The 27,211-nt window shown below is 40.1% G+C and overlaps 1 protein-coding gene across 1 annotated transcript in view; it reads left to right on the forward strand.

Moving 5' to 3' along the window:
• The first annotated feature begins 1,337 nt into the window (after positions 1-1,337).
• The window catches only part of rxfp2l (relaxin family peptide receptor 2, like), a 29,665-nt gene continuing 3,791 nt past the window's right edge, over positions 1,338-27,211 (forward strand). The window contains exons 1-15 of the mRNA XM_055869752.1: positions 1,338-1,508; positions 9,149-9,298; positions 9,581-9,652; positions 9,913-10,018; positions 10,178-10,249; positions 12,492-12,563; positions 13,552-13,623; positions 14,470-14,541; positions 14,635-14,709; positions 14,964-15,035; positions 24,857-24,928; positions 25,036-25,107; positions 26,069-26,140; positions 26,235-26,306; positions 26,917-27,146. Of these exons, the coding sequence (XP_055725727.1) occupies positions 1,436-1,508; positions 9,149-9,298; positions 9,581-9,652; positions 9,913-10,018; positions 10,178-10,249; positions 12,492-12,563; positions 13,552-13,623; positions 14,470-14,541; positions 14,635-14,709; positions 14,964-15,035; positions 24,857-24,928; positions 25,036-25,107; positions 26,069-26,140; positions 26,235-26,306; positions 26,917-27,146 (1,354 nt within the window). The 5' untranslated portion in view covers positions 1,338-1,435. The remainder of the gene's footprint in view (positions 1,509-9,148; positions 9,299-9,580; positions 9,653-9,912; positions 10,019-10,177; positions 10,250-12,491; positions 12,564-13,551; positions 13,624-14,469; positions 14,542-14,634; positions 14,710-14,963; positions 15,036-24,856; positions 24,929-25,035; positions 25,108-26,068; positions 26,141-26,234; positions 26,307-26,916; positions 27,147-27,211) is intronic.

Raw genomic sequence — 27,211 nt, forward strand, 5'->3', positions numbered from 1 at the left:
CACCTGCCCCTGATTGAGAACCATATCAGGCTAATTGAAAATGAACCCAACATAGAAACACATAACATAGAATGCCCACCCAGCTCACGTCCTGAACAACTAAACAAAGACAAAACAAAGGAAATAAGGTCAGGAACGTGACAATATGAAAGGTATTTCTAGATGAAACCCTGATTAGGTTTGGTGAAAAATCAAGACTAAGGGTGGCTGCTTTGAACAATCTCAAATATAAAATATATTTTGATTTATTTAACACTTTTTGGGTTATTACATGATTCCATTTGTGTTATTCTACAATGTATAAAATAGTAAACATAAAGAAAAACCCTTGAATGAGTAGGTGTGTTGAAACTTTTGACTGGTACTGTACATATGAAATGAGTAAATAAGTATGTAAACATTATTAAAAAGTGACTAGTGTCCCATTATTAATGTGACCAGTGATTCCATGTCTATGTATATCCTTTTGGCCTACCTGTGACATTGGGTGCTCTAGGTGTCCTGGAGGGCAGGCAGTGAGCCCCCGGTGATGCGTTGGGCAGACTGGACCACCCTCTGGAGAGCCCTGCTGTTGCGGGCGGTGCAGTTCCCGTACCAGGCCGTGATACAGCCCAACAGGATGTTCTCAATTGTGCATCTGTAAAAGTTTGTGACGGTCTTCGGGGCCAAAGCAAATTTCTTCAGCCTCCTGAGGATGAAGAGGCGCTGTTGCGTCACCTTCACCACACTGTCTGTGTGGGTGGACCATTTTAATTGAAAATGTGCTTAAAGTTGTGATGATTTGTTTTGAGTTTTGTGCTAAGAGTTGTGAAATTTGACAACATACTTCTGAAAATTGTACCAAAGTGATAAAAACAAATTTTCTAATAAAGCAGGTAAAAAGTAGAGAAATACAAAATCCCTGTAAATCCCTTTTGAAAAAATTGTTAAATCTGAAACTGGATGTCACTCTGTGGCAGAAATTCATACTTTTTTATGATTGATGAGACACCGCTCCTCATCCAGACAATAAATTATACTATTGACTCAATATGAGATGCTCCTGTTATCTCATGCAGTGTACAGTACCAAGTAGGTAGTCAAGAGATCACCAGCTATTGTTGTATTGTTTTCTGACACATTGGCAGAGTAATTATATGAGTGGATGTTCAGCCAATGCAATGTGTGTGTGTGTGTGTGTGTGTGTGTGTGTGTGTGTGTGTGTGTGTGTGTGTGTGTGTGTGTGTGTGTGTGTGTGTGTGTGTGTGTGTGTGTGTGTGTGTGTATCTGTGTGTTTGAGAGAGAAAGAGTGAGTGAGTAAGAGAGAGAGAGAGTGTATGTACTGTATGTGCTCTGCACTGCACGCATTTAACTGCAAGTGGTTATATGTTTGAGAGACCTGACAGTGGAGCCTCAGGCTTGCTTGCGATCACTTGGATCAGGACTACAGCAAGAGATGCCTCTCGTTATGGCTCCTATAATGCTCCCTTTATGCATCCTCATTTATATTTCTCTGACAGACGTCATAGGTAAGTCAGTTCATTTGAGTATCAATAATAGGATAAAAACTGTACAGACGGAATAATAATTTGATTTTGCCTGAATCTATGAATAATGTGCACTTCATTCTCATTAGTGAAAAGTGAGGAAGTTGAATCAAACTGTTAATGTATGGCACTTAAAATCATTACAGCTTATTTGTGATTACATACACGGATGGTTTGAATTGCCTGTGAATGTCTGCTAAATAATATATGAATTTCCCTCCTGAGTATGACATCTATGACGCAGCATTACATTATACTTGTTTTGCGTTAGTCCATTAAGTATGACATTTTCCTCAAAATAGCGTTTTAAACATTAAGGTAACAGTAATTATGATTCTGAATATGAGTATGAGTATCATACAATTAATCATGTATTAACCCATTTGGATAATAATTATATCTGTTACCTATATGGTTTCTCATCACCATCATTATTGTATGAGTACTGAATGTTAGTTTATGCATCAAAACAACAAAAGGTACCATAGAGGGTACAATTTGAAACACTGCTAAAGAAAATGCTTTTCACCACAGGAATAACCCTTTTGCTCAAAAATGATTTGTATTCATCATATGTATTATTATTAGTACATCTCCCACAGTAGATGAGAATCATAACTAGCTTATTGTATGTATAAATCCAACTCAACTCAGAAGTACATTCATTATTAAAAATAAACAGGGGAAAAAAAAAATCTCCTGAGAATGAGTGTGGATGGAAGGTGATGAGGAAATTGTATCAGTGTGATGCCACACAGCATTCCTAAATACATTAGTGTCTCTATAGAGTAGACTCATTTAGATACAGATTTTGTTTGGATTCCCCTTGCCGTGTATTTTGCAGTGATTTTTTGCAGAATGTGAAATAGTGTTAAACATGGAAGGACTTGCTGTTGTTTTATGATAAGAAAAGCACTCATGTAAGACCCACATTTAGTAACTGCGCTGAACAGAAGCAATGTATGATTAAAAGAACCACATGTTTATGGAAATTAAACTGTTGAATGAGTTCTTGTGGTATCCCACTGCGCACACCCTGTCATTTCAACGTGGATAATTGGGTAATATTTGGTTGAGACCGAGAGGTCGGTCCCTCTCCTGGTACGGGTGGCGTTCGGCGGTCGACGTCACCGGTGTTCTAGCCATCGCTGATCCTTCTTTCATTTTCCATTGGTTTTGTCTTTATTTTCTACACACTTGGTTTTCATTATCCAATTACATGTTCATGTATTTAACCCTCTGTTTCCCCCATGTTTGTTGTGCTTGTTTATTTCTATGTTCAGTTTGGTATGATGGCTGTTTTTTTTGACGGGTGCTGTGTTCACCCGTACGTAATGTTTACCATTAGTTTTTTGGTCATATTTTTGGGTCATATAAGTGTATTTGTTGTACCGTGTGCCTTTATTTTATTGAGTAAAGTACGTTGCTCACTCATTTGGCTCTCCTGCGCCTGACTTCATGCACCAGCTACACTCACCGTCTGACAGAGACGTTGATCAATGAGATTACAACCTACAATCAGTGGCCAGTTGTTATGTACACTACATACAGTCATGAGGCCGTAGCTTGCTATATAAAGCAGGCAGAAAGGCATGGAGGTGGCCGGTAGCCTAGTGGTTAGAGCATTGGGCTGGTAATCGAAAGGTTGCTAGATCTAATCCCTGAGCTGGTAAAAAGGTAAAAATCTGTCTTCCTGTCCCTGAACAAGACAGTTAACCCACTGTTCCTAGGCTGTCATTGTAAATAAGAATTTGTTCTTAACAGACTTGCCTAGTTAAATAAATAAAAATGTTTGATTGAACGTTAGACTGGGCAAAATTAGTGACCTAAGTAACTTTGAGCATGGTACAATCGTCGGTGCCAGTTCCAGTATCTCAGAAAAGGCTGGCCTCCTGGGCTTTTCACACACGACAGTGTCTAGGGTTTACAGAGAATGGTGCAATAAACAAAAAACATCCAGTCAGCAGCAATAATGTGAGTGAAAACAGCTTGTTGATGAGAGGTCTAAGGAGAATGGCAACAATCGTGCAAGCTAACAGGCGGGCCCCAAATAGCGGCGCAGAACGGCATCTCGGGAACGTACAACTCGTCAGTCCTTGTCACGGATGGGCTATTGCAGCAGACGACCACACCGGGTTCCACTCCTATCAGCTAAAAACAAGAAGAAGCGGCTCTAGTGTGCATGCGATCACCTTCACTAGACAATTGAAGAGTGGAAAAACATTGCCTGGTCTGACAAATCCCAGTTCTTGAATCGTCAGGATATGGCAAATAACAGCATGAGTCCACGGCCCCATCCTGGCTGGTGTCAACAGTACAGGCTGGTGGTGGTGATGTAATGATGTGGGGAATGTTTTCCTGGCACACGTTAGGTCCCTTTATACCGATTGAGCAATGTTTCCATTCCCTGAAGAATTCAGGCTGTTCTGGAGGCAAAGGGAGGTCCGACCCGATACTGGATGGGTGTACCTAATAAACCAGCTACTGAGTGTATAATTCACCCACTCAAAAAGACAGCCAAAATTAGTTGAATTTTCAATGTGTTATCATTATGCTTTCAATCATCTGAAAGCACAACCAAATTCCAATGGATAAACAATGTCTGATATGTTGCTTATTTATACAACAGTGTTATCACTGTGCTTCATCTAATAGCAGAACCAAATGACCTGGATTGCAGTTGAGATTACATTTTTTTTTTTTTTTACCTTTATTTAACTAGGCAAGTCAGTTAAGAACAAATTCTTATTTTCAATGACGGCCTAGGAACAGTGGGTTAACTGCCTGTTCAGGGGCAGAACGACAGATTTGTACCTTGTCAGCTCGGGGATTTGAACTTGCAACCTTCCGGTTACTAGTCCAACGCTCTAACCACTTGGCTACGCTGCCGCCCATGACATGACAAGTACATGGTGCAAGTGATCAATGCCGTTCAAGATTCTGCACAGATTATTACAGCAATTGTGAAGATCTCTCCAGTCTTGCGAAAACCTATGCATACTATCTTGAACACGTACACTTCATATATGATTACATAAGAAGAAATGTATAGTTACAGTAGCCTCAATGTGGCCCTGGATGTGGTACTCATTTTACAGTTGAACGTTTCATTAGTTTAAAAGCCTTAACTTTAGGCTATATACTGTATTACAAAAGTAATATTGAATTGTGTTTGATTGACAAGGCAGACAAATATCCATATTTGAAAGATTTTTAACTTCTGCTTGGATAGTTCCACTTGTGCCACTGACTTAGTCTGCCTTCAATTCCAGTATGTCTAGAAATTTATAATTTTGGATTCACGTCTCTATCTCAACCAATATATATAAGTTAAATGACAGGACACAATCAAATCCAATTTGAAATGCACCTTTTACAGTTTGATTTGATTTTAGACATAAATCCAACATATCAATTATTAATTCAGTCACTGGCACAGATGGAACTATCCAAGCAGGAGATACATCTCCTTGTCGGTATTTGGTTGTGTTGACAACCAAACACAATTCAATATTTAAGTGATAATGCCCTCGAAGCCGGTGTTTGGAGGATATATTGGCACGGGTGTTGTTTCTTCGAGAGCCGGAAAACCATGCCAATATAGCCTCCAACACCAGCTTCGAGGGCATTGTCACTTTTATTCAATGGATTACCATATTAAAATAATGATTGACATATTTTAATTAAAAACGTGATTTTGATTAATTTATTAATACCATTTCATCCTTCCTCAAGATGTAGTCCCGACACAAATCTAGGGTTGCTACCCAAGCCGGCTGGTCATTCATTCTATCGGTTCGGTTGCCAGAGACACGACCCAGTCGTTTAGTCTTTTTGTTCTGGATCTATGGACGCGACCGAGTCGTTCGCTTTTTAAATGTTCTATTGTCATACTGGCTGCCAACGTTCTTATCCCTTGCTTGCTAGCCAGCCAACTACCGCTAACTTAGTCATGTCAAACAATGCAGCCAGAAAACTTCAAATTAGCTGCATTTGTTTAAGCTGTTTCTAGTGACATTTATTTGGATACATCCATAACAATGCTAATTCACCTGGCATAGAAAATGTGCTCTCTCATCAGAACACTGTTGTTCAGAGGAGCTAGCCAACAACACAGCTAACACAATCACTTCAAACTGAAGCTGGAAAGACTGCAAACTAGCTTCGTTTCATTTGAACTGTTTTCTATTGATATTTCTTTGTACATATCCATAAAAATTATGCTAATTCATGATTTTTGAGAAAAGCTGCCTGCCTGTCTGTCTCATCTCGACATGTTCATTACTATGCGACAGCTGGAGATCAAATTGTAATATTGAAACAATGTACAAAATGTCAGAGAGACAGCAAGGTTTATACAAATCTCCGCTGTTGAAAACTTAATGTTAGTCTAAAAGAAATGTGAGATAATGTCTAGATGCTTTTTATAGGGGAGATCAAGTTTATAAATTGCCTGACTGGGCTGATGAGACAGTGTATTGCACAGTCAGATGGAACAGAGTAAGTCATTTTAAGATCATAGTTTTAGCCGGTGGTTACTTGTGGAATGGACACCGGCTAGAATGCAGTTTTACCAATCAACATTAGACACATCTGTTGTATAATATTAAATATCATTACATTTGAAATCGGATTCTACCTACATGTGTATTTATCCAACTGTTTTTACCAAAACAAATGTTTTTAGTTGAATTCTGGATTTAATTGAAACAATTGTTGATGATCATTGATATGAGTGATACAGTATGGTCACATTTCATTTGCTTTATTAAACCTACCCTTTGGAATGACTTCGATAGCACAACAGGGAATCTATCTTGTTTTTCAGTTGAGTTCTCTCAACAATCATTCTCACGATAGCACATTGGTAATAGTCGGTGACAAATAGCATAGCTAAGCAGGGCTTGGTTAAAACCTTGGCTGGGAGTCCAAAGGGTAGCTGTAGATTGATAAATTCTTCTGTAGGAGGAGCTGCCCAGACTGATAGTGGATATAACGTTGAAGATCTGATGTTTTAGATGTACAAATTCAACATGTTTTATACAAGGTATGTCTATATTGAAATTTGGTTAGCATTATGAAATAATCCTGTGGTTGAAAAGTCACCCTAAAAACAACACTTCCAATCTACTTTTTTCAAATCCAATGTATTTTCCACGTAGCAATAGGTTGACAAATTATAATGAAATGACTGAGTCAAGCAGTTTGTGCAAAGTGGGATGTTGCTTGTGATTATGCAGAGCATCACATTTACGATGTGCATTGTGTGAAATTAAATGTACAGAAATAAACTGTTTGTCTTAATTCCTTTGGGTATCTCAGTTCTACAAATACAAACAATTTAACAGTAAAGTGAACTTGTATAAAGTTTTTTATTTTTTAATACACGTGTGGCAAACTGTTGTAATAATTTAGAAGAAAAACCTCCATCCCACCCCCGGAGCTGTTCCACTGCTACTATGGGGAATGTGGGGGAACGAAGGGGAACCTGCTTGACGTCTTGAGGCTGTGAGGTCACACGAGGGGTGGCAGATCAGTCAGTGTTCTAAGCACAGCTTCCATCAGTCATGTGACCTGACAGCATCTCGAACTCAGACATCTTGACAAGAAGGCAAAACTACCATCATTGTAACAGCAGCCTTCCTCCTCTTCGTCTGAAGAGGAGGTGTAGCAGGGATCGGACCAAGACGCAGCGTAGTTTGTGCTCAACATATTTAATAAAGATGATAAACGTGAACACTTACACAATACAAAAATAACAAACGTGGCAAACCGAAACAGTCCTCTCTGGTGAAACGAACACAAAGACAGGAAACAACCACCCACAACCCCTAACACAAAACAAGCCACCAAAATATGATTCCCAATCAGAGACAACACAAAACACCTGCCTCTGATTGAGAACCATATTAGGCCAAACATAGAAACAGACAAACTAGACACACAACATAGAATGCCCACCCAGCTCACGTCCTGACCAAACACTAAAACAAGTAAAACACACAAGAACTATGGTCAGAACGTGACAATCATAGATGTCATGTATCATCAAGGTCTTTGATGTAGGACTGTCTACTTGTTATATATCAAAAAGCCTGTTCATTTGTTTTTATTTAAATCACTGTATTTAACCATAGGTGCTCAATAAATGTCATGCATAATTTAGAATAAATCTATGGTGTCTATATGAAATTTGACACTAACAAATAGGTGCACTTAGCTGTTTCCTGATACCTCCAAGGAGGCCATATACAAAGCCATTATGCTCATACAATGTTTTCAGTTTTTCATACATTTTACATGTCATATTTCTCTGTATTTTCTATGTCAAATTAAATATTACAAGTTATTTTCCAATGATGCAAAGGTCAAGATAGATTAAACTTTTTAAAATGATTATATAAATAGTGACAAAAGGAATAAATACACAGTGAATAACAATGAGTAACAAGACTTTGTCCACATTTTATTGTGTAACAACATTTTTTTGTGTTACAGACATGAATTTAAAATGGGTTCAATTGAGAGTTTGTCACTGGCCTACACACACACACACACACACACACACACACACACACACACACACACACACACACACACACACACACACACACACACACACACACACACACACACACACACACACACACACACACACACACACACACACACACACAATACCCTAAAATGTCAAAGTGGAATTGTGTTTTTAGAAATGTGTAATAATGACTTACAAATGAAAAGCTGAAGTATCTGGAGGAAATAAGTATTCAGCCCATTTGTTATGGCAAGCCTAAATAAGTTCAGGTGTAAAAATTGTTTACCATGATTTGTAATGAATTTGCAAACATTTCTAAAAACCTGTTTTCACTTTGTCATTATGGGATATTGTGTGTGGATTATAGAGGATTTTATTTTAATTTATACATTTTATAATATGGTTGTAACGTAACAAAATGTTGAAAAGGTCAAGGGGTCTGGATAGTTTCCTAAGGCACTGTAGATGTAGGAGAAAAAACACATACTTTAATACATTTTTATTTCAGGCTGTACTAACAAAATTTGGAGGGGTAAAGTGACTAGGCAACAAGTCAGACAGTAGCAACAGCGTATTTGGTGAGTGTGAAAGTGTGTGCTTGTGTGTGTGGCGTCAGTATGCATGTATGCACATGTGTGTGTGGGCCTATGTACTGTATATGTGTGTTGGGGTGTCAGTGTAAGTATGTGTGAGTAGAGTCCATTGTGTGTGAATAGAATCAGTGTAAGAGAATTAGAGAAAGGGTCAATGCATATAGTCCGGTTAGCCATTTACCAGTCTTGTTTAGCAGTCTCACGGCTTGGGGGTAGAAGCTGTTCAGGGTCCTGTTGGTTCTAGACTTGGTGTAATGGTACCACTTGTCATGCGGTATTAGAGAGAACTAGTGCTTCGGTGGCTGGAGACTGACAATTTTTGGGACTTCCTCTGACACCGCCTGATATCGCCTATATGACTTCATTATCTTGTTTTTGATTGCTTCTATCCATTGATACTCAAAATACGGCCATGCTCTCGGAAACCTGAATAAGAAAGTTGTTTAACGTCGTTTTGGATTGAATCAGATATGTTTGAGTGTCTCCTCCAGAATCATCCACAGACAGCAGCCTCTATTCTGGTGTTGATGTCTGCCCACTGGGCCAGTTCCCCTGTGGCAACCTGTCTGTGTGCCTGCCCCAGCTCTACCACTGCAATGGGGTCCAGGACTGTGCTAATGGAGCTGATGAGGAGAACTGTGGTGAGTCTTGAACCACAGCAGCTTCAGGAGGGTAAACAGATGTTTAGGGTGCAGTGTCTGGTTGTTGAAGTGGGATGGAGGGCAGGGGTGGGGGAAATAAGATAGCATTTAAAATACTCATTTCTGCTTCAATGCATCTGTACTGAGATATTCATCAAGCAATTTGTCAAGGTCACACAAAATATGAACAAACATGTTGATAACTTCACACAATTAAGTTCCGCACAAAGATGTACAAATGCACAAAAATGAAATATGTCTCTATCATCTTTCCCTGAACAGTGGACAACAGCGGGTGGCCACATCTTTTTGATGCCTTTATGAAGAAAAATGTTGAAGAGTCCAAGGAATGCAGTGAGTATACATTTTCAGAAGCAAATGCAATTATTTACATATCTAATGTTGCACTGCTTTAAATTAATACATTAACTAAAGCTAAAAATGTATCAACCCATTTGAAATCATACATTGAGGTCATCCATTCACATCATTCTGTTACCGTAAATAGTCTAAATAAATTTGAGCAATTCTAAGAAACAATAATTCCAGGAAATGGTATGTGGGGCATTTATCTGCATGTGTGTGCATGTTTCTTCTGTGCTTCTCTTCTGCAGTGCTGGACGTGTTCCCAGAGGTATGCTTCTGTGAGGCCAGGAGAGTTAACTGTAACAAAAAGGGACTACTCAGCGTCCCAGCTGTGTCTTCCAATATAACATCTCTGTGAGTAGACTGGATTCCCACCCTTGTGAAGTCTAACACCAGAGCACAGTTATAGGTATTGGGATTGCTAGAGTAGATTCCTATTGTAGCATCTGGACAAAATGTGTACATCTATGATGCTGTATTAGCAGTCAAACTAGCAGCTCTCTCTACCCTCAGTGAGCTGAACAGCAACCAGATAACAGCTCTCCAACCAGACCAGTTCATCCGCTACAGACACCTTGAGAGACTGTGAGTGTGGAACCCTTTTTTGACCTTTCCTTCTTTCTCTGCACTGACTCTGACAAGTGTTTATGTTCAATCTGTTTAAAGGTCCTGAACAGTCCAAAACATGTTTTTCTTCAATTTGGATGATATTTGGGTGAAACCAGATCAAATGGGATGGACCGAAGTATGAAAAATTACTGTTGCTGGTACATTGGTAAAGTTTGATTATTGGGCAGGTTAGCATTTCTCGTCAAGAATCTTATTCTGGAGGCAGCTATGCAGTGGTCAATAGCTAGCACAGCCACAAAGTCATAAAATCAGATTTTAGACCTAACCTTAACCACACTGCTAACCCTAACCTTAAATTAAGACCAAAAAGCAAATTACATTTTTACAGTATAGCCAACTTTGACTTTGCAGCTGTAATATCTAAAGGGAAATCGCTCAGTTCTGCCTCCAGGTAGTACTGAGCGATTAGTGCTTTTTGAGGTCGGTTCGATTATGAAAAAAATCACAGTTTTGATTAATGTAAAAAATAAAATAAATAAAAAATGCACTATGCATTATGTGGGCTGAATTCTGTTAACACAGAATAAAACAATTAATAAAAGTCCCATGATGGTAGTGAATGCCCAGTACTGATTATCACTTGTTAACCATTATTTATTCACATTACTTTACTTAAATAAAATATTTCAGTTGTTGTGTATGTTAAAAAAAATATTTGATGACTTTATTATTTCATTCCAAGTCATCATCTCATCTCTGTAGAGCTGCTGCCTATGCTCTCTGTCAAAGATACAGATAAAGGGGGAAACTACAAGTGTCTGGTGTTAGCTAGTTACTGTCTAGCTAGGTCTTCATCCATCCTGCATGAAAAAAGAGGGGTAAAAATGTAGGCTATGATTCTATTCGGAACTCCCACCCAGTTGTCATGTCAACACACCTCTCAGTGGCTCTGCGAACTGCAACAGATGGGATATGTCAATCCTGAGATGTATAATTTATGAAGTGAACCCAGACCTTTCCCTGTCCAGTTTCAACTGAAATTGTCCAACATGAACTGAGCTACATAGCTAGCTTGATATAACAGTGCTGGCAGTTTCATTTTGGCTATACATTTTACCACCAGAATTTTGTTTATATCAATGCTGTTACAACCAAATAATTTGTGAAACCATGATGTGATGTATGACAGGATTGGATGTTGCATGCAATATCAATCTTGTTTGCTTGAGATGATCTCACTGCAACCTTGTGTCCAAGTTGCTTGACATAGGAGTTTCAAAGAACTGTCAGTCAAGGTGAGCTCCCCACCCACTCAGCCTAATAGCTTCCCACCCACTCAGCCTATTAGCTTCCCACCCACTCAGCCTATTAGCTTCCCACCCACTCAGCCTATTAGCTTCCCACCCACTCAGCCTATTAGCTTCCCACCCACTCAGCCTATTAGCTTCCCACCCACTCAGCCTATTAGCTCCCCACCCACTCAGCCTATTAGCTCCCCACCCACTCAGCCTATTAGCTTCCCACCCACTCAGCCTATTAGCTCCCCACCCACTCAGCCTATTAGCTTCCCACCAACTCAGCCTATTAGCTTCCCACCAACTCAGCCTGGTCCTTCAGCCTTACTGATAGTTGGAAATGAGAGATGCTCCGAATTTGAGAAAATGTACACCATTTTAAAACGGGAACCAATATTGATATTTTACTTGGGAAATAGGATGACTGTTCAGGACCTTTAAATGCATGCAATGTCTAATGTGAATTAGTCTTCATTCAAATCACAAAGAGGGTTTAAAATCCTGGACAATAAAATGCCACCAAATAATTTGTTTGTTAAAAAAATTATGAATTCAGTAAATGTTTCTATTCATCCATACTTATGAAAAGGCAAAATGTAGCGGTACCTTTACCTTCAGAGCCACTTCTGTTGAATGTTCAAATGTTTTGTGGAATGTCCTACATAAATAATTGCCCAGTCTCTCTTTGTTACACCATAAACAGAGTATACTGCATCCACCAACAATGTGTGGCCTTGAATGGTACAGTATCTCCATTCAACTGAATGATAAAGCCAATGTTGTAAGAAAGTTGTCCATTTAAGAAAGTGGTGTTTGTCACATACTAACATAATCCTCAATATATTTATCCTCGCTCTGACAATCATCATGTAGTTGTGTCTCATTATTGATGAGATCTTATTTCTTTCTTATTATACCAGGGCTTTGTCATTAAAACCTTTGAATATGTTTCTCTTCCACAGACACCTGGAAGACAACAGGATCAACAGAATCTCCAAGCAGGCATTCTCAGGACTCTACTCACTAAGAAGACTGTAAGTCCTAATTCATAATGGGCCATGGTCTGACCTGCGGTACCATGCGTACATCCCTACATCACCACTATGGTTGCCCTACATCACACGTCATGAAAAGGTATTGTAAGTTATGTAGTATGTAATACTGTAGGATGTGTAAGTGGGCCAACAATGTATGTTGAGCTCCTTGAGAACAAAATATGTAGGGAAATCAAAGAGAACCAGTCAATGAATACACTGACTCATTTATTGGCACATCCTTGAGAAGTGTAAATAGATTCAGATACTGTAGTCTTTCTCCTTCTATTCAAACCTAAGATGTGTGAAGTGCACAGGTCTAGTAGACATAAATCAGATGAAGCCCGGCTGGTCTATAATTAAAAGGAAGACATGAAAACCTTTCATCCTACTCTGTCAGGATTTGCACAGAGGACAGGGTATCTTGGAGATTATATACTAGTCACTCTGACAGGTAGTCTTGGATAGTTAACAGCAAAATCAACTACTCCTACTTTTCACTTGTCACAGCTATTTTCACATCCAGCTTAATGTTAATGGGAAAGGGCTCGTAAGTAAGCATTTCACAGATAAGTCTACACCTGTTGTATTCGGCGCATGTGACAAATAAAACATGATTTGATTTAGTGTCTCTCCTCTGCATTCCTGAGGGTCCCAGGGGGTTATCGGTGTAAGGCTGTGGGAAACAAACAATGACAAGGAAAATGTGTTAGTGCTCTGTCCTAATAGTCTCAGATAGAGTTTGCATGAGGAACAGGTGGATGTGTTACCCTACCTTATTACATTCCATATTACTTGCAAGCAGTGGAATGTTCAAAGTGCAGAAGTAAGATCTGCAATTACAACTGTCCCTTTGTCAATATTGTTTTCTTTACTATATTATTATTATTATCATTATTATTATCTGGCTTTTCATCTTAAAATGTACATCCTCATCCCCTTTGATGTATGTTTTTCCCTCCCTGTAAAACTGGCCTGCTGTGCTAAGATTTCTCAGTCAGAATCGGATTACATCGTTGAAGGCTGGCATTTTTGGAGACCTCTCGAACCTGGAGTGGCTGTAAGTGAACTGGTGTGGAGAATTTTTTCAGTGACCTTAAAGACACCTTCATTAGGAAATGCTTCAGTGTGTCAGTGGGGTTCATGAGATTTGTAGACAGTAAATATTTATCTCATTGATACAAAAACACCTGTATATCTTGTTGGAAAATGTGCTGCACTGGGCAGTTGTACTCATTGACCTTAAAGGGATAGTTTGAGATTTTTGCAATTAAGCCCTTTTTGCTATATACCCAGAAACAGATGAACTCATGGACACCATTGTTGTCTCTGTGTGCAGTTTGAAGGAAGTTGGAGGTAGTTTCTGGAGCGATTTCTAACTAGCGTTAGCGCAATGACTGGAAGTCTATGGGATCAGCTAGCTAGAGTGCGCTAACGCCAGTTGATCCCATAGAGTTCCACTCATTACGCTAGTTAGCTATTCCTCCTGAAACTACCGCCAACTTCCGTCAAACTGCACAGACATACAATTTGCCAAAATCTTGATCTGTTTAAAGCCAGCTTCATTCTCTGCCTCAGAGAATTCCTCAGTTTGTGCTGCACTATCTTCCCAAGAAAGTAATGAGGATAAGGTATGATACCGTGTGACATTTATGGTGTAGCTAACAATCCTCATGTGTGATACATGATGGTATGATATCAGGGTCCATGTACCAATGCCCCCTAAGACGGTTGTTTGACAACAGTGATTATAGCTCACGTATAGCTGCAGAGGCTCTCTATTCATTTTGTCTAATGTGACGGATGTGAAACTCGTGACGATTACATGATCAAAGTCAACAAACATAGATGTCAAGGTTGGAGTAGGACACAAATGGACATATTTCTCTGTTTCCTCTGGGTGTAGGATTCTTGACGAAAATAGAATCACATCTATGAGACAGAAATCGTTTGAGGGCCTGAAATCTTTATTTTTCCTGTAAGTATCATGCCACTGTGCTTCTCACTTTAAGAGCTCATGAGATTTGTATCATTTAACCAACACACTCTTTTAAATTTAATTTGGCTGCAGGTCTTTGCTGAACAATTCCCTAGAATCCATCCCCAAGAAATCTGTCTGCCTGGAAATGCCTAGATTAAACTGGCTGTAAGTAACAGAATAACATCTAACCCACTATGATGGATAATATATTTTACTGTATTTGACAATGCTTAAATCATGTTTCCTCATAACCATGTTTATTATTTATGAACGTTTGCCATAATCACTCTGCAACAGTATCTGTTTTCAGAAATGTACCATTTTCTCATTAAAACACTACTTTGAGTATTTACCAACTACCAGATACTGATGCTGATATCATGAATTAATGCCAGAATGGCCTGACATCTTTTTCACAGAGAACTGGAGGGGAACAGGATATCATCTTTGTGGGTTTCCAGCTTTCAAAACTGCACCACTCTGACAGTATTGTGAGTTTTGTTTAATTAAAAATAGATATCGTCCTCAACTCCTTTACAATATTTTGACATCTTTGAACCAAATCCAACTGCATAGAATGCCTTTACAGTCATTAATTTATTTTACAACAATTACAACTACACTAGAGAGATGAACGCAATGAAAGAAGACACTTGCTTGGTTTTCATATGATTTATATTTCAAAATAAATGTTGCCCTACCCTAAGGACAAATTTCCTGCTGTAAAAGCCAGACTGGTAAGTGGCGCTGGTGCTAAAGCTATGTACTTCAGTCTGGAGCCTCTGCACTATTACAGCTGGTAATGAAATTCAGTCTGAGGGAGAGAGACCATTGGAGCCCACACACATTAAGTTGGCAGTTTCTATCATTGGTGATTACTCTCTCCATCACACATGGCCTTAGAGGCAATCAGTACAGTCAGGGAAGAAAAATTCTGAAATGTGTGGGGTGTATTAAATATCAGACACCGGTAGGATTGTCAAAAGTTTGACTGCCTAAAGTACTTAACACCTCTGAACAGAGTGTCGGCAGTCAACCTGTTTGTGTTCACACAACCATGACCTTGGAAGTCGTCAGCCACTCAGCCTTAAAATAGAATTGCTTGGCAATGCATATCTGTGCGTATTGCTTATGGTCTAGATTCGAAGCTATCTGCAATCATTTTGCTATTTTATAGAAAGCCCTTGTTGATACTAGCCGGATGTCTACAGCTAGATTACTACCTAGCAAGATGACAAAGAAACAATTTAATTCTCTCATAATCCCATAATGCCAGCACACAGCCAAATATTTAGTTAGCTAGCTAACGTTAGTATATTTGCTATTCACACAATATTCACACAACAACATAGGTAGCTGATTAGCTAAGGACAAGGCACTAACTCAGCAGCTAACGCAGGCATCTGATTCACGGAAACTAGCTAATCCATTGTGATTTAATTATAATTAATCAAGCTACAGTGGTTAGCTAGTTTAAAGGAAAATTACCTATTTTTTCATTATTTTTTTTTAATTGTTGGCTCCCCAACGTGAGGATTTGTGCTTTCCGATTGGTTCAAAGTCTAGTTTTTGGATATTGACGAGGATAGCTCACCAGCTTGTAGTCCTAAAACGAGTTACCTCTGGTTCGTCAAAGATTATGGATATACTGACAACGTACCTGTCTCTCTGCCCTAAGAATGGGAGTCATTGTACACAAAGTGGCATGGTGAGCTGTCTAGCTCCCGCATCATTGTAATCCTTTTTTAAATATTCGATTAGGGTTGTTGACATCCATCACCTGTATTCAGTTGCGAGAGATGCTATGCTACTAGCCTCATTTCATGAAAATGTATAGCCATCTCGAGACAACTCCAATATAAAAAAAAAATTCTTCTCAAAGTTAATGGGATTTCAAGTGTCCTACATACAGTACAAGTCAAAAGTTTGGACAACTACTCATTCAAGGGTATTTCTTAATTTATACTATTTTCTACATTGTATAACAATAGAAGACATCAAAACTGAAATAATACATATGGAATCATGTAGTAACCAAAAAGTGTTAAATCTAAATATATTTTATATTTGAGATTCTTCAAAGTAGCCACCTTGATGACAGCTTTGCACACTCTTCTCAACCAGCTTCGTGAGGAACGCTTTTCCAACAGTCTTAAAGGAGTTCCGACATATGCTGAGCACTTGTTGGCTGCTTTTCCTTCACTCTGCAGTCCAACTCATTCCAAACCATCTCAATTGGGTTGAGGTCGGGTGAATGTGGAGGCCAGGTCATCTGATGCAGCACTCCATCACTCTCCTTGGTCAAATAGCCTTTACACAGCCTGGAGGTGTGTTTTGGGTCATTGTCCGGTTGAAAAACAAAATGATAGTCCCACTAAGCGCAAACCAGATGGGATGGTGCATCATTGCAGAATGCTGTGGTATCCATGCTGGTTAAGTGTGCCTTGAATTCTAAATAAATCACTGAGAGTGTCACCAGCAAAGCACCCCTAAACCATTGCCTCCATGCCTCCCGGTGGGAACCACACATGCGAATATCATCCATTCACCTACTCTGCATCACAAAGACACAGCGGTTGGAAGCAAAAAAAATCTCAAATTTGGACCCATCAGACCAAAGTACAGATTTCCACTGGACTAATGTCCATTGCTCGTGTTTCTAAGGCCCAATCAAGTCTCTTCTTATTGGTGTCCTTCAGTAGTGGATTCTTTGCAGCAATTCGACCATGAAGGCCTGATTCACACAGTCTCCTCTGAACAGTTGATGTTGAGATGTGTCTGTTACTTGAACTCTGTTAAGCATTTATTTGGGCTGAAATCTGCAGCAGAGGTAACTCTGGGTCTTCCTTTCCGGTGGCGGTCCTCACGAGAGCCAGTTTCATCATAGCCCTTGAGGGTTTTTGTGACTGCACTTGAAGAAACTTTCAAAGTTCTTGACATTTTCCGGATTGACTGACCTTCATGTCTTAAAGTAATGATGCTTATTTGAGCTGTTCTTGCCATAATATGGACTTGGTATTTTACCAAATAGGGCCATCTTCTGTATATCACCCCTACCTTGTCACAGCACAACTGATTGGCTCAAACGCATTAAGGAAAGAAATTCCACAAATTAACTTTTAACAAGGCACACCTGTTAATTGAAATGCATTACAATTGACTACCTCATGAAGCTGTTTGAGAGAATGCCAAGAGTGTGCAAGGCTTTCATCAAGGCAAAGGGTGACTACTTTGAAGAATCTAGGGGGGGCGGGGGGGGGGGGGTTGGGATGAACACCGAAAGTAAGGTCTGAGGTTAACACGTTTTGTTCCATGAGATGTTTTACTATTTTCTACATTGTAGAATAATAGAGATAATAGCAGTCAGTTAACATGACCTTTATAATTTATGAAGCTTTTATAAATGATAGAAATTCTTCCAAATTCACAAAAAGTGACGTAAGCTAATGAAGATTATCTCATAGAACAAAACATAAGATCTCTTGAACCTGTGTTTACTGCATACCTTATTTTTGGCATTTATCTAAAAACCCAATAAAAACTCCATTCATGTTCTCCCTAGACTTTGTTTAACGAACCATTGCAGAGTTAGTGCCTACAAAAAAGACGCCTCTAATATTTCTCTCTATTGCAATTTAACAAGTAGAATCAGGTTCGCCGCTACCAGGTCAGCAAGCAGCAGGTACCGCTTTTGTTCTAGCAAGAGAAGGAACAGCCTACCTATCGGCAGTGAGATTCTTAGTGTTTCATGCTTTAGCTCTCTCAATTGAAGGTGATGGTGGAGGTCATGTGGGGTCGAGAATCTGGAAATCCTCTGGTAGACTCTTTGGGTATTTCTCAATATGCATACTACCATGCTTAATACTCTCATGCTCCGAGTGCATTCTCCGAGGATGTTCCATTGAGTACGTTCTTGTGAGGACCAGAGTGTGGAGAACTCATAAAACACTACATTTGAGAAGCACTAGCATTTCCGCTACTGTATTACCTGACACTGCACCTCTCCATTCACTGAACCTTCTTCCAACCAGGACAATGGCAATAGAGACAAAACAAGATACACAAAGCAAACGTTTTACTTAATAACTATCAGCTTGTAGTGGGATTGTTCAATTCTGTAGCGGGATTGTTAGAGAGAGGTAAAGATAAAGATTTTTTTCGGATGCCATGCAGGTATTAACCCTGCCGAAAGGAAAAGAGTAGGATAGAGAGAGTACCACTACCAGACCCACACACATCAGCAAAAGAGACTGCCTATAGTGTAGCCTGTTTGCCAGATAGCCAGTGGAGAGAAAAGATAAGACACACCATATAAAAACACACATCCCAGCACAGGGGTAACCCAACCAATAATAATGGCAGAGCAATTGAACGGCAACTTCATATAAACAATTTACAAGACAGAACCCAGTCATTAACATTAGAGGATTTGCAATAATCTGTATTAACTCCTAGTGGAGGAGTGCAGAGGGTATGAATGTGTGGGTGTTCATAGACAAAACAAAGGCCATAAAATTTAAAAAATCTTCTCGGCCATATGTAATTAGTACCACACCACCTCAATACAGTTCAAATAACAATACACAAACTTGCAAGTAACCTCCCTTTTAAGTAAAATGTCAACCCAAATACTTCTGGCATGGCAATAATAGTCCAGCGACACTGAACATCAAAGGGAAGCACATTGAAAAAAAGAAAGTCTGCTGCAGTGAAAAGCACTGGAGCGATAAAGAGATGAGAGAGAGAGAGAGAGGGTCTTAGCTATTGACTTCAGGCTTGCCGTTACACTGTCTGTCTGTCTGATGGTTTGTTTGTTTGTATGTCAAAGCTTCGCAAACAATGTTGCTACTAATCCATGCGATCAATAACTGGTGTGGTCCCAAAAGATAGCAACCACGGTCTAGAGCGGTAACACCGATGATTCGAGTTAAACACTGTACAAACTCAGCACGCTGAAAATAAACAAGACTTCTGCAGCATTGAACACCGTGGTCAAACTCCCGCGCCAGCCGAAAACTCCCTCCCAGAGAGCCAGAAGAGCTATCTTAATTTTATTCTTTCTGACTGCTGATGCCCTCTTAAATTGGCAGCGCATGGTGAAGGCTTCGTGCAGGATTTCGCCACAAGCAAGCTGTATATGAATCGTATTAAGGTAGCTAACCAGACAGATGAACAGGCAAAAATGATCTAAAACTAATGGGTAGACGTCAATTATTTGTGGGTAGCTAGCTAGCTGATAATTCTTTATTGGCTACCTGGCTAGCTAACAGTAGTACCTATCCAGTTTGCCCTATTGACATATTATGGGTTTGTGATGGCAGGTAAACATGCCAAAATGAACACAGCATGTACAGTCGTGGCCAAAAGTTTTGAGAATGACACAAATATTAATTTTCACAAAGTCTGCTGCCTCAGTTTGTATGATGGCAATTTACATATACTCCAGAATGTTATGAAGAGTGATCAGATGAATTGCAATTAATTGCAAAGTCCCTCTTTGCTTGCAAATGAACTGAATCCCCCAAAAGCATTTCCACTGCATTTCAGCCCTGCCACAAAAGGACCAGCTGACATCATGTCAGTGATTCTCTCGTTAACACAGGTGTGAGTGTTGATGAGGACAAGGCTGGAGATCACTCTGTCAAGGAGGGTGGTGCTTGGAATCATTGTTCTTCCTCTGTCAATCATGGTTACCTGCAAGGAAACACGTGCCGTCATCATTGCTTTGCACAAAAAGGGCTTCACAGGCAAGGATATTGCTGCCAGTAAGATTGCACCTAAATCAACCATTTATCGGATCATCAAGAACTTCAAGGAGAGTGGTTCAACTGTTGTGAAAAAGGCTTCAGGGCGCCCAAAAAAGTCCAGCAAGCGCCAAGACCGTCTCCTAAAGTTGATTCAGCTGCGGGATCAGGGCACCACCAGTACAGAGCTTGCTCAAGGATGGCAGCAGGCAGTTGTGAGTGCATCTGCACGCACAGTGAGGCGAAAACTTTAGGAGGATGGCCTGGTGTCAAGAAGGGCAGCAAAGAAGCCACTTCTCTACAGGAAAACATCAGGGACAGACTGATATTCTGCAAAAGGTACAGGGATTGGACTGCTGGGGTAAAGTCATTTTCTCTGATGAATCCCCTTTCCGATTGTCTGGGGCATCCGGAAAAAAGCTTGTCCAGAGAAGACAAGGTGAGCGCTACCATCAGTCCTGTGTCATGCCAACAGTAAAGCATCCTGAGACCATTCATGTGTGGGGTTGCTTCTCAGCCAAGGGAGTGGGCTCACTCACCATTTTGCCTAAGAACACAGCCATGAATAAAGAATGGTACCGACACATCCTCTGAGAGCAACTTCTCCCAACCATCCAGGAACAGTTTGGTGACGAACAATGGTCAATTTTGATGGATTATTGTGTGTTCGATACCTTTTCATATAAGTACTATATTAGACTGTAACCTAACCCTGAAGTAAATCAGTACATCTATAAGTTGAATTTGATGGAGCATGATGGAGCACCTTGCCATAAGGGAAAAGTGACAACTAAGTGGCTCGGGGAACAAAACATCGATATTTTGGGTCCATGGCCAGGAAACTCCCCAGACCTTAATCCCATTGAGAACTTGTGGTCAATCGTCAAGAGGCGGGTGGACAAACAAAAACCCACAAATTCTGACAAACTCCAAGCATTGACTATGCAAAAATGGGCTGCCATCAGTCAGGATGTGGCCCAGAAGTTAATTGACAGCATGCTAGGGTGGATTGCAGAGGTCTTGAAAAAGAAGGTTCAACACTGCAAATATTGACTCTTTGCATCAACTTCATGTAATTATCAATAAAAGCCTTTGACACTTATGAAATTCTTGCAATTATACTTCAGTATTCCATAGTAAGATCTGACAAAAATATCTAAAGACACTGAAGCAGCAGACTTTGTGAAAACTTATATTTGTGCCATTCTCAAAACTTTTGGCCACGACTGTATAGTGCATACGGAAAGTATTCAGACCCCTTCACTTTTTCCACATTTTGTTACGTTACAGCCTTATTCTAAAATAGATTAAATAAGACATTTTCCTCATCAATCGACACACAATACCCATAATGACAAAGTGAAAACAGGTTTTTAGAAATGCTTGCAAATGTATATATATTTTAAAAAACAGATACCTTATTTACATAAGTATTCAGACCCTTTGCTATGAGACTCGACATTGAGCTCAGGTGCATCCTGTTTCCATTGATCATCCTTGAGATGTTTCTACAACTTGATTGGAGTCCACCTGTGGTAAATTCAATTGAGTGGACATGATTTGGAAATGCACACATCAAATCAAATTCTATTGGTCACATACACATGGTTAGCAGATGTTAGTGCGAGTGTAGGGAAATGCTTGTGCTTCTAGTTCCGACCATGCAGTAATATCTAACAAGTCATCTAACAATTTCACAACAACTACCTTATTAACACAAGTGTAAAGGAATGAAAAAGAATAGGTACATATAAATATATGGATGAGCGATGGCCGAACGGCATAGGCAAGATGCAGTAGATGGTATAGAGTGGAGTATATACATATGAGATGAGTAATGTAGGATATGTATACATTATATAAAGTGGCATTGTTTAAAGTGACTAGTGATACATTTATTACATACAATTTTGAATTATTAAGTGGCTAGAGATTTGAGTCAGTATTTTGGCAGCAGCCACTCAATGTTGGTGATGGCTGTTTAACAGTCTGATGGCCTTGAGATAGAAGCTGTTTTTCAGTCTCTCGGTCCCAGCTTTGATGCACCTGTACTGACGTCGCCTTCTGGATGATAGCGGGGTGAACAGTTAGTGGCTCGGGTGGTTGTTGTCCTTGATGATCTTTTTGGCCTTCCTGTGACATCGGGTGGTGTAGGTGTCCCGGAGGGCAGGTAGTTTGCCCCCGGTGATGCGTTGTGCAGACCTCACTACCCTCTGGAGAGCCTTACTGTTGTGGGTGGAGCAGTTGCCGTACCAGGCGGTGATACAGCCCGACAGGATGCTCTCGATTGTACATCTGTAGAAGTTTGTGAGTGCTTTTGGTGACAAGTCGAATATCTTCAGCCTCCTGAGGTTGAAGAGGTGCTGTTGTGTCTTCTTCACAACGTTGTCTGTGTGGGTGGACCAATTCAGTTTGTCTGTGATGTGTACGCCGAAGAACTTAAAACTTTCCACCTTCTCCACTACTGTCCCGTCGATGTGGATAGGGGGGTGCTCCCTCTGCTGTTTCCTGAAGTCTACAATCATCTCCTTTGTTTGATGACGTTGAGTGTGAGGTTATTTTCCTGACACCACACTCCGAGGACCCTCACCTCCTCTCTGTAGGCCGTCTCGTTGTTGTTGGTAATCAAGCCTACCACTGTAGTGTCGTCTGCAAACTTGATGATTGAGTTGGAGGCGTACATGGCCACACAGTCATGGGTGGTGGGGCCCCAGTGTTGAGGGTCAGCGGGGTGGAGATGTTGTTTCCTACTCTCACCACCTGGGGGCGTCCCGTCAGAAAGTCCAGGACCCAGTTGCACAGGGCGGGGTCGAGACAGCATTCTTACATAGGTATTCCTCTTGTCCAGATGGGTTAGGGCAGTGTGCAGTGTGATCGCGATTGCGTCTGTCTATATAAAGCCCCACAGTTTACAGCACATGTCAGAGAAAAACCAAGCCATGGGGTCGAAGGAATTGTCCGTAGAGTTCCGAGACAGGATTGTGTCGAGGCACAGATCTGGGAAAGGGTACCAAAATATTTCTGCAGCATTGAAGGTTGCAAATAACACAGTGGCCTCCATCATTCTTAAATGGATAATTTTGGAACCACAAAGTCTCTTCCTTGACCTGGCCGCCCGGCCAAACTGAGCAATCAGGGGAGAATGGCCTTGGTCAGGGAGATGAGCAAGAACCCTATGGTCAATCTGACAGGGCTCCAGAGTTCTTCTGTGGAGATGGGAGAACCTTCCAGAAGGACAACCATCTCTGCAGCACTCCACCAATCAGGCCTTTATGGTAGAGTGGCCAGACAGAAGCCACTCCTCACATGGAAGCCTGCTTGGAGTTTGCCAAAAGGCACCTAAAGGACTCTCAGACCATGAGAAACAAGATTCTCTGGTCTGATGAAAGCAATACTCTTTTGCCTGAATGCCAAGCGTCACATCTGGAGGAAACCAAGCACCGCTCATCATCTGGCCAATACCATCCCTACGGTGAAGCATGGTGATGGCAGCATCATGCTGTGGCAATGTTTTTCAGTGGCAGGGACTGGGAGACTAGAGCTTGAGTGGATCTGCAGAGAAGAATGGGAGAAACTCCCCAAAAACAGGTGTTCCAAGCTTGTAGCGAGAAGACTCAAGGCCGTAATCGCTACCAAAGGTGCTTCAACAAAGTACTGAGTAAAGGGTCTGAAAACTTATGTAAATATGATGCATCCATTTGTATTGTTTTTTTGCATTTGCATTTGCAAACATTTCCAAAAACTTGTTTTTGCTTTGTCATTATGTGGTATTTTGTGTAGATTGAGGAAGAAAAATCCATTTTTTATCAATTTTAGAATAAGGCTGTAACATAACAAAATGTGGAAAAAGTTAACAGGTCTGAATACATTCCTAATAAACTGTATTTATTAACACATCAAGATAAAATATTGTTGTCAGGCAACATATAAGACGTGAATAGGCAACATTTTTTTCCGAAGTCAGAGTGTATTTTCTCTCGCTTCCGCTCAAATAATATCTGCCAATGATTTTTACGTGGTTGCATCATATTTCTGTGCATACTTTCCGTTAAGCTTGCATCGATGCCTGCTTCAAAATACGTACACACGGAGTATGCATTTGAGAAGTGCCCAGATACCAATAGCGTGTGCTGGTGGAGAGTACTTATCACCTCTAAATGTAATTTGCAGAGTGCGCACCAATTTTAATTGCAGAATCAGGTGAAAAATTTTGAGTGGTCCCTAAAACACAGTGGCCGAACCAGCAGACGAACACTTGAACACTTGATCCACATTCGATGTGCGATTATTGAGGCTGGACTGGATTTCCTCTGGTGAGGGATGAGTAGCAACACATCAAATTGAGTTTGATAGGTATTAGTGGGAGGAAAGAATTTGTTTTGCTTTTATGTAAATTAGTACCCAATTTCTTTAGGATATACCTACTATCCAGATTCAACTCCAAATAAAATCTAACAAGCAGTGTATGTAAATTATTGCAGGCCCTACTACTATTCAAGTCATGTAATTGGTCTAGTTAGTAGGTTCTTGAATAACAATTACCACTTACAGGGACATTTATTTTGCAGGGCTCTTCGAAAAAACAGAGTACAAACCATTGAGGAGGGAATCTTTTTTGGAATGCCAAACCTGATAGACCTGTGAGTTAACTCTACTTAACACAACATTATATGGGTAAAATAATGTTGTAAAATGTCCAAATACAGTCATGTATTTCATTGTTGAAAATATTTTTTTATCATTCCAGGGACGTATCTGTAAACAAATTTGAGGAGTTCTCCTCAACTATGTTTAGAAATCTTCTAAACCTAAAACAGTTGTGAGTATATCCAATTGCTATTTGAATCCTAGCCCTAATATACGCTGAGTATACCAAACATTAAAAACACCTTCCAAATATTGAGTTGCACCCCCTGCTTTTACCCTCAGCACAGCCTCAAATCATCGGGGCATGGACTCTACAAGGTGTCGAAAGCATTCCACAGGGAGGCTGGCCCATGTTGACTCAAATGCTTCCCACAGTTGGATGTCCTTTGGGTGGTGGACCATTCTTGATACACACGGGAAACTATTAAGCATGAAAAACCCAGCAGCGTTGCAGTTCTTGACATAAACCGGTGCGCCTGACACCTACTACCATACCCATTTACATTTTGGTCATTCAGCAGATGCTCTTATCCAGGGGAATTAGGGTTAAGTGCCTTGCTCAAGGGCACATAGATCCAAACCAGGTCTCAGGGATTCAAACCAGCAACCTTTCAGTCACTTGCCCAACGTGCTTAACCATTAGGCTACCTGCCAACCCTTTCAAAGCCACTTTAATCTTTTGTCTTTCCCATTCACTCTCTGAATAGCACGTCTCAATTGTCTCAAGGCTTAAAAATCTTTCTTTAACCTGTCTCCTCCCCTTCATCTAAACTGATTGAAGTGGATTTAACAAGTGACATCAATAAGGGATCATAGCTTTCACCTTGATTCACCTGGTCAGTCTATGTCATAGAAAGAGCAGGTGTTCTTAATGTGTTGTGTACTCAGTGTATATACTATTTTGAAAGATGTTATTGTTACTTAGAATGGATTTCCTGAAAGTGTTTGATCCACTTTGTACGATCAAGTAGGAGAACTGCTAACTTTATATTGTTGAGTTGCAGTTTATTAACTTTACTGTTCAATGAGTCTTCCATCAACCTGGCCTTGAGGCCATGTTGACCACAGAGACAGGGGTGATAAATCAAAGTGATATTATCTGCTCTGTATTGATGTCCTCCCTCTTCTCTCAGGAACATCTCAAATAACCCTCTAACTCATATCTATGATGATCAGTTTGACATGTTTGTCAATTTGCAATCCCTGTAAGTAATAGTTTTTATTTCATACAGTACGTATGTGTCATGGTCTACTAGCTTTAGGGAATTGGAGAAAGAGTAACGTTTTTTCTCCCCTCAGGAGTATAGAGGAGGTTGAAATACCAAACATCAGTATTCAGATGTTTCGCTCTCTTAGCAACTTGTCCCATATGTGAGTATATACTCTGTCTTCATTTATTATTCTTATGTCAACAACATTTTATTTAATACTGTATAAACAGTAAGCATGTAGAAGCTTCTAATTGGGATTTAATTCATTTAATAGTGTTATAAGCTTACTTTGCAGGGTAAAAACACGGAATAAATATAGCATGCGTAAATGTCTAAACATTCATTGCCAATTACCTACCAACAAGTAATGAATTCATTGCTTCTTGTGCATGCATAATACAGGACTTTTTGTGTTTGTTAAGCTACTTACAAATTAGTGGATCAGCGACTTGTTAGCAGTTTATAAAGGCTTAATTAGGCCATTATACAGTAAATGGACTCCTAACAGTTGCTTGGTGTACAGTGAGGTATTGTTACTACAAATCATGTTTAATCAACAATAAAGTTTAGTCACCACAGGTCAGGTCCACACTGCATATAAAGCACCAAAGCCTAGTTAGAGGGCAGTTTAGGACTCTGTATAACTGTATCCATTTGTTAGATAATCTCTCTTCATAAACTGTCAAACATATCAAGATAAAAGTAAAACTTCAGAAGTTTGTTCGAAGGTGATTAATTGTGATATTTTTTAAATCTTTTTCCTGACCCAGTTATTTTAAGAAATTTGAATACTGTGGCTACTCTCCTAATGTGCGAAGTTGCAAGCCAAACACTGACGGAATTTCAACATTTGAGAATCTTCTTGCGAACATCATCCTTCGTGTTTTTGTGTGGGTGGTGGCCTTCATCATCTGCTTCGGCAACATTTTTGTGATCTGCCTGAGGTCTTGCATTGCATCTGAAAACCAGCACCACACCATGGCCATCATATCACTGTGCTGTGAGTAGAATACCTCACCACAAGGAGGGCAGCAATCACTTCTCATTACCTTGTACTTAGGTAAC

This window comes from Salvelinus fontinalis, chromosome 2 (assembly GCF_029448725.1).
Source record: "Salvelinus fontinalis isolate EN_2023a chromosome 2, ASM2944872v1, whole genome shotgun sequence".
NCBI classification, from domain to species: Eukaryota; Metazoa; Chordata; class Actinopteri; order Salmoniformes; family Salmonidae; genus Salvelinus; species Salvelinus fontinalis.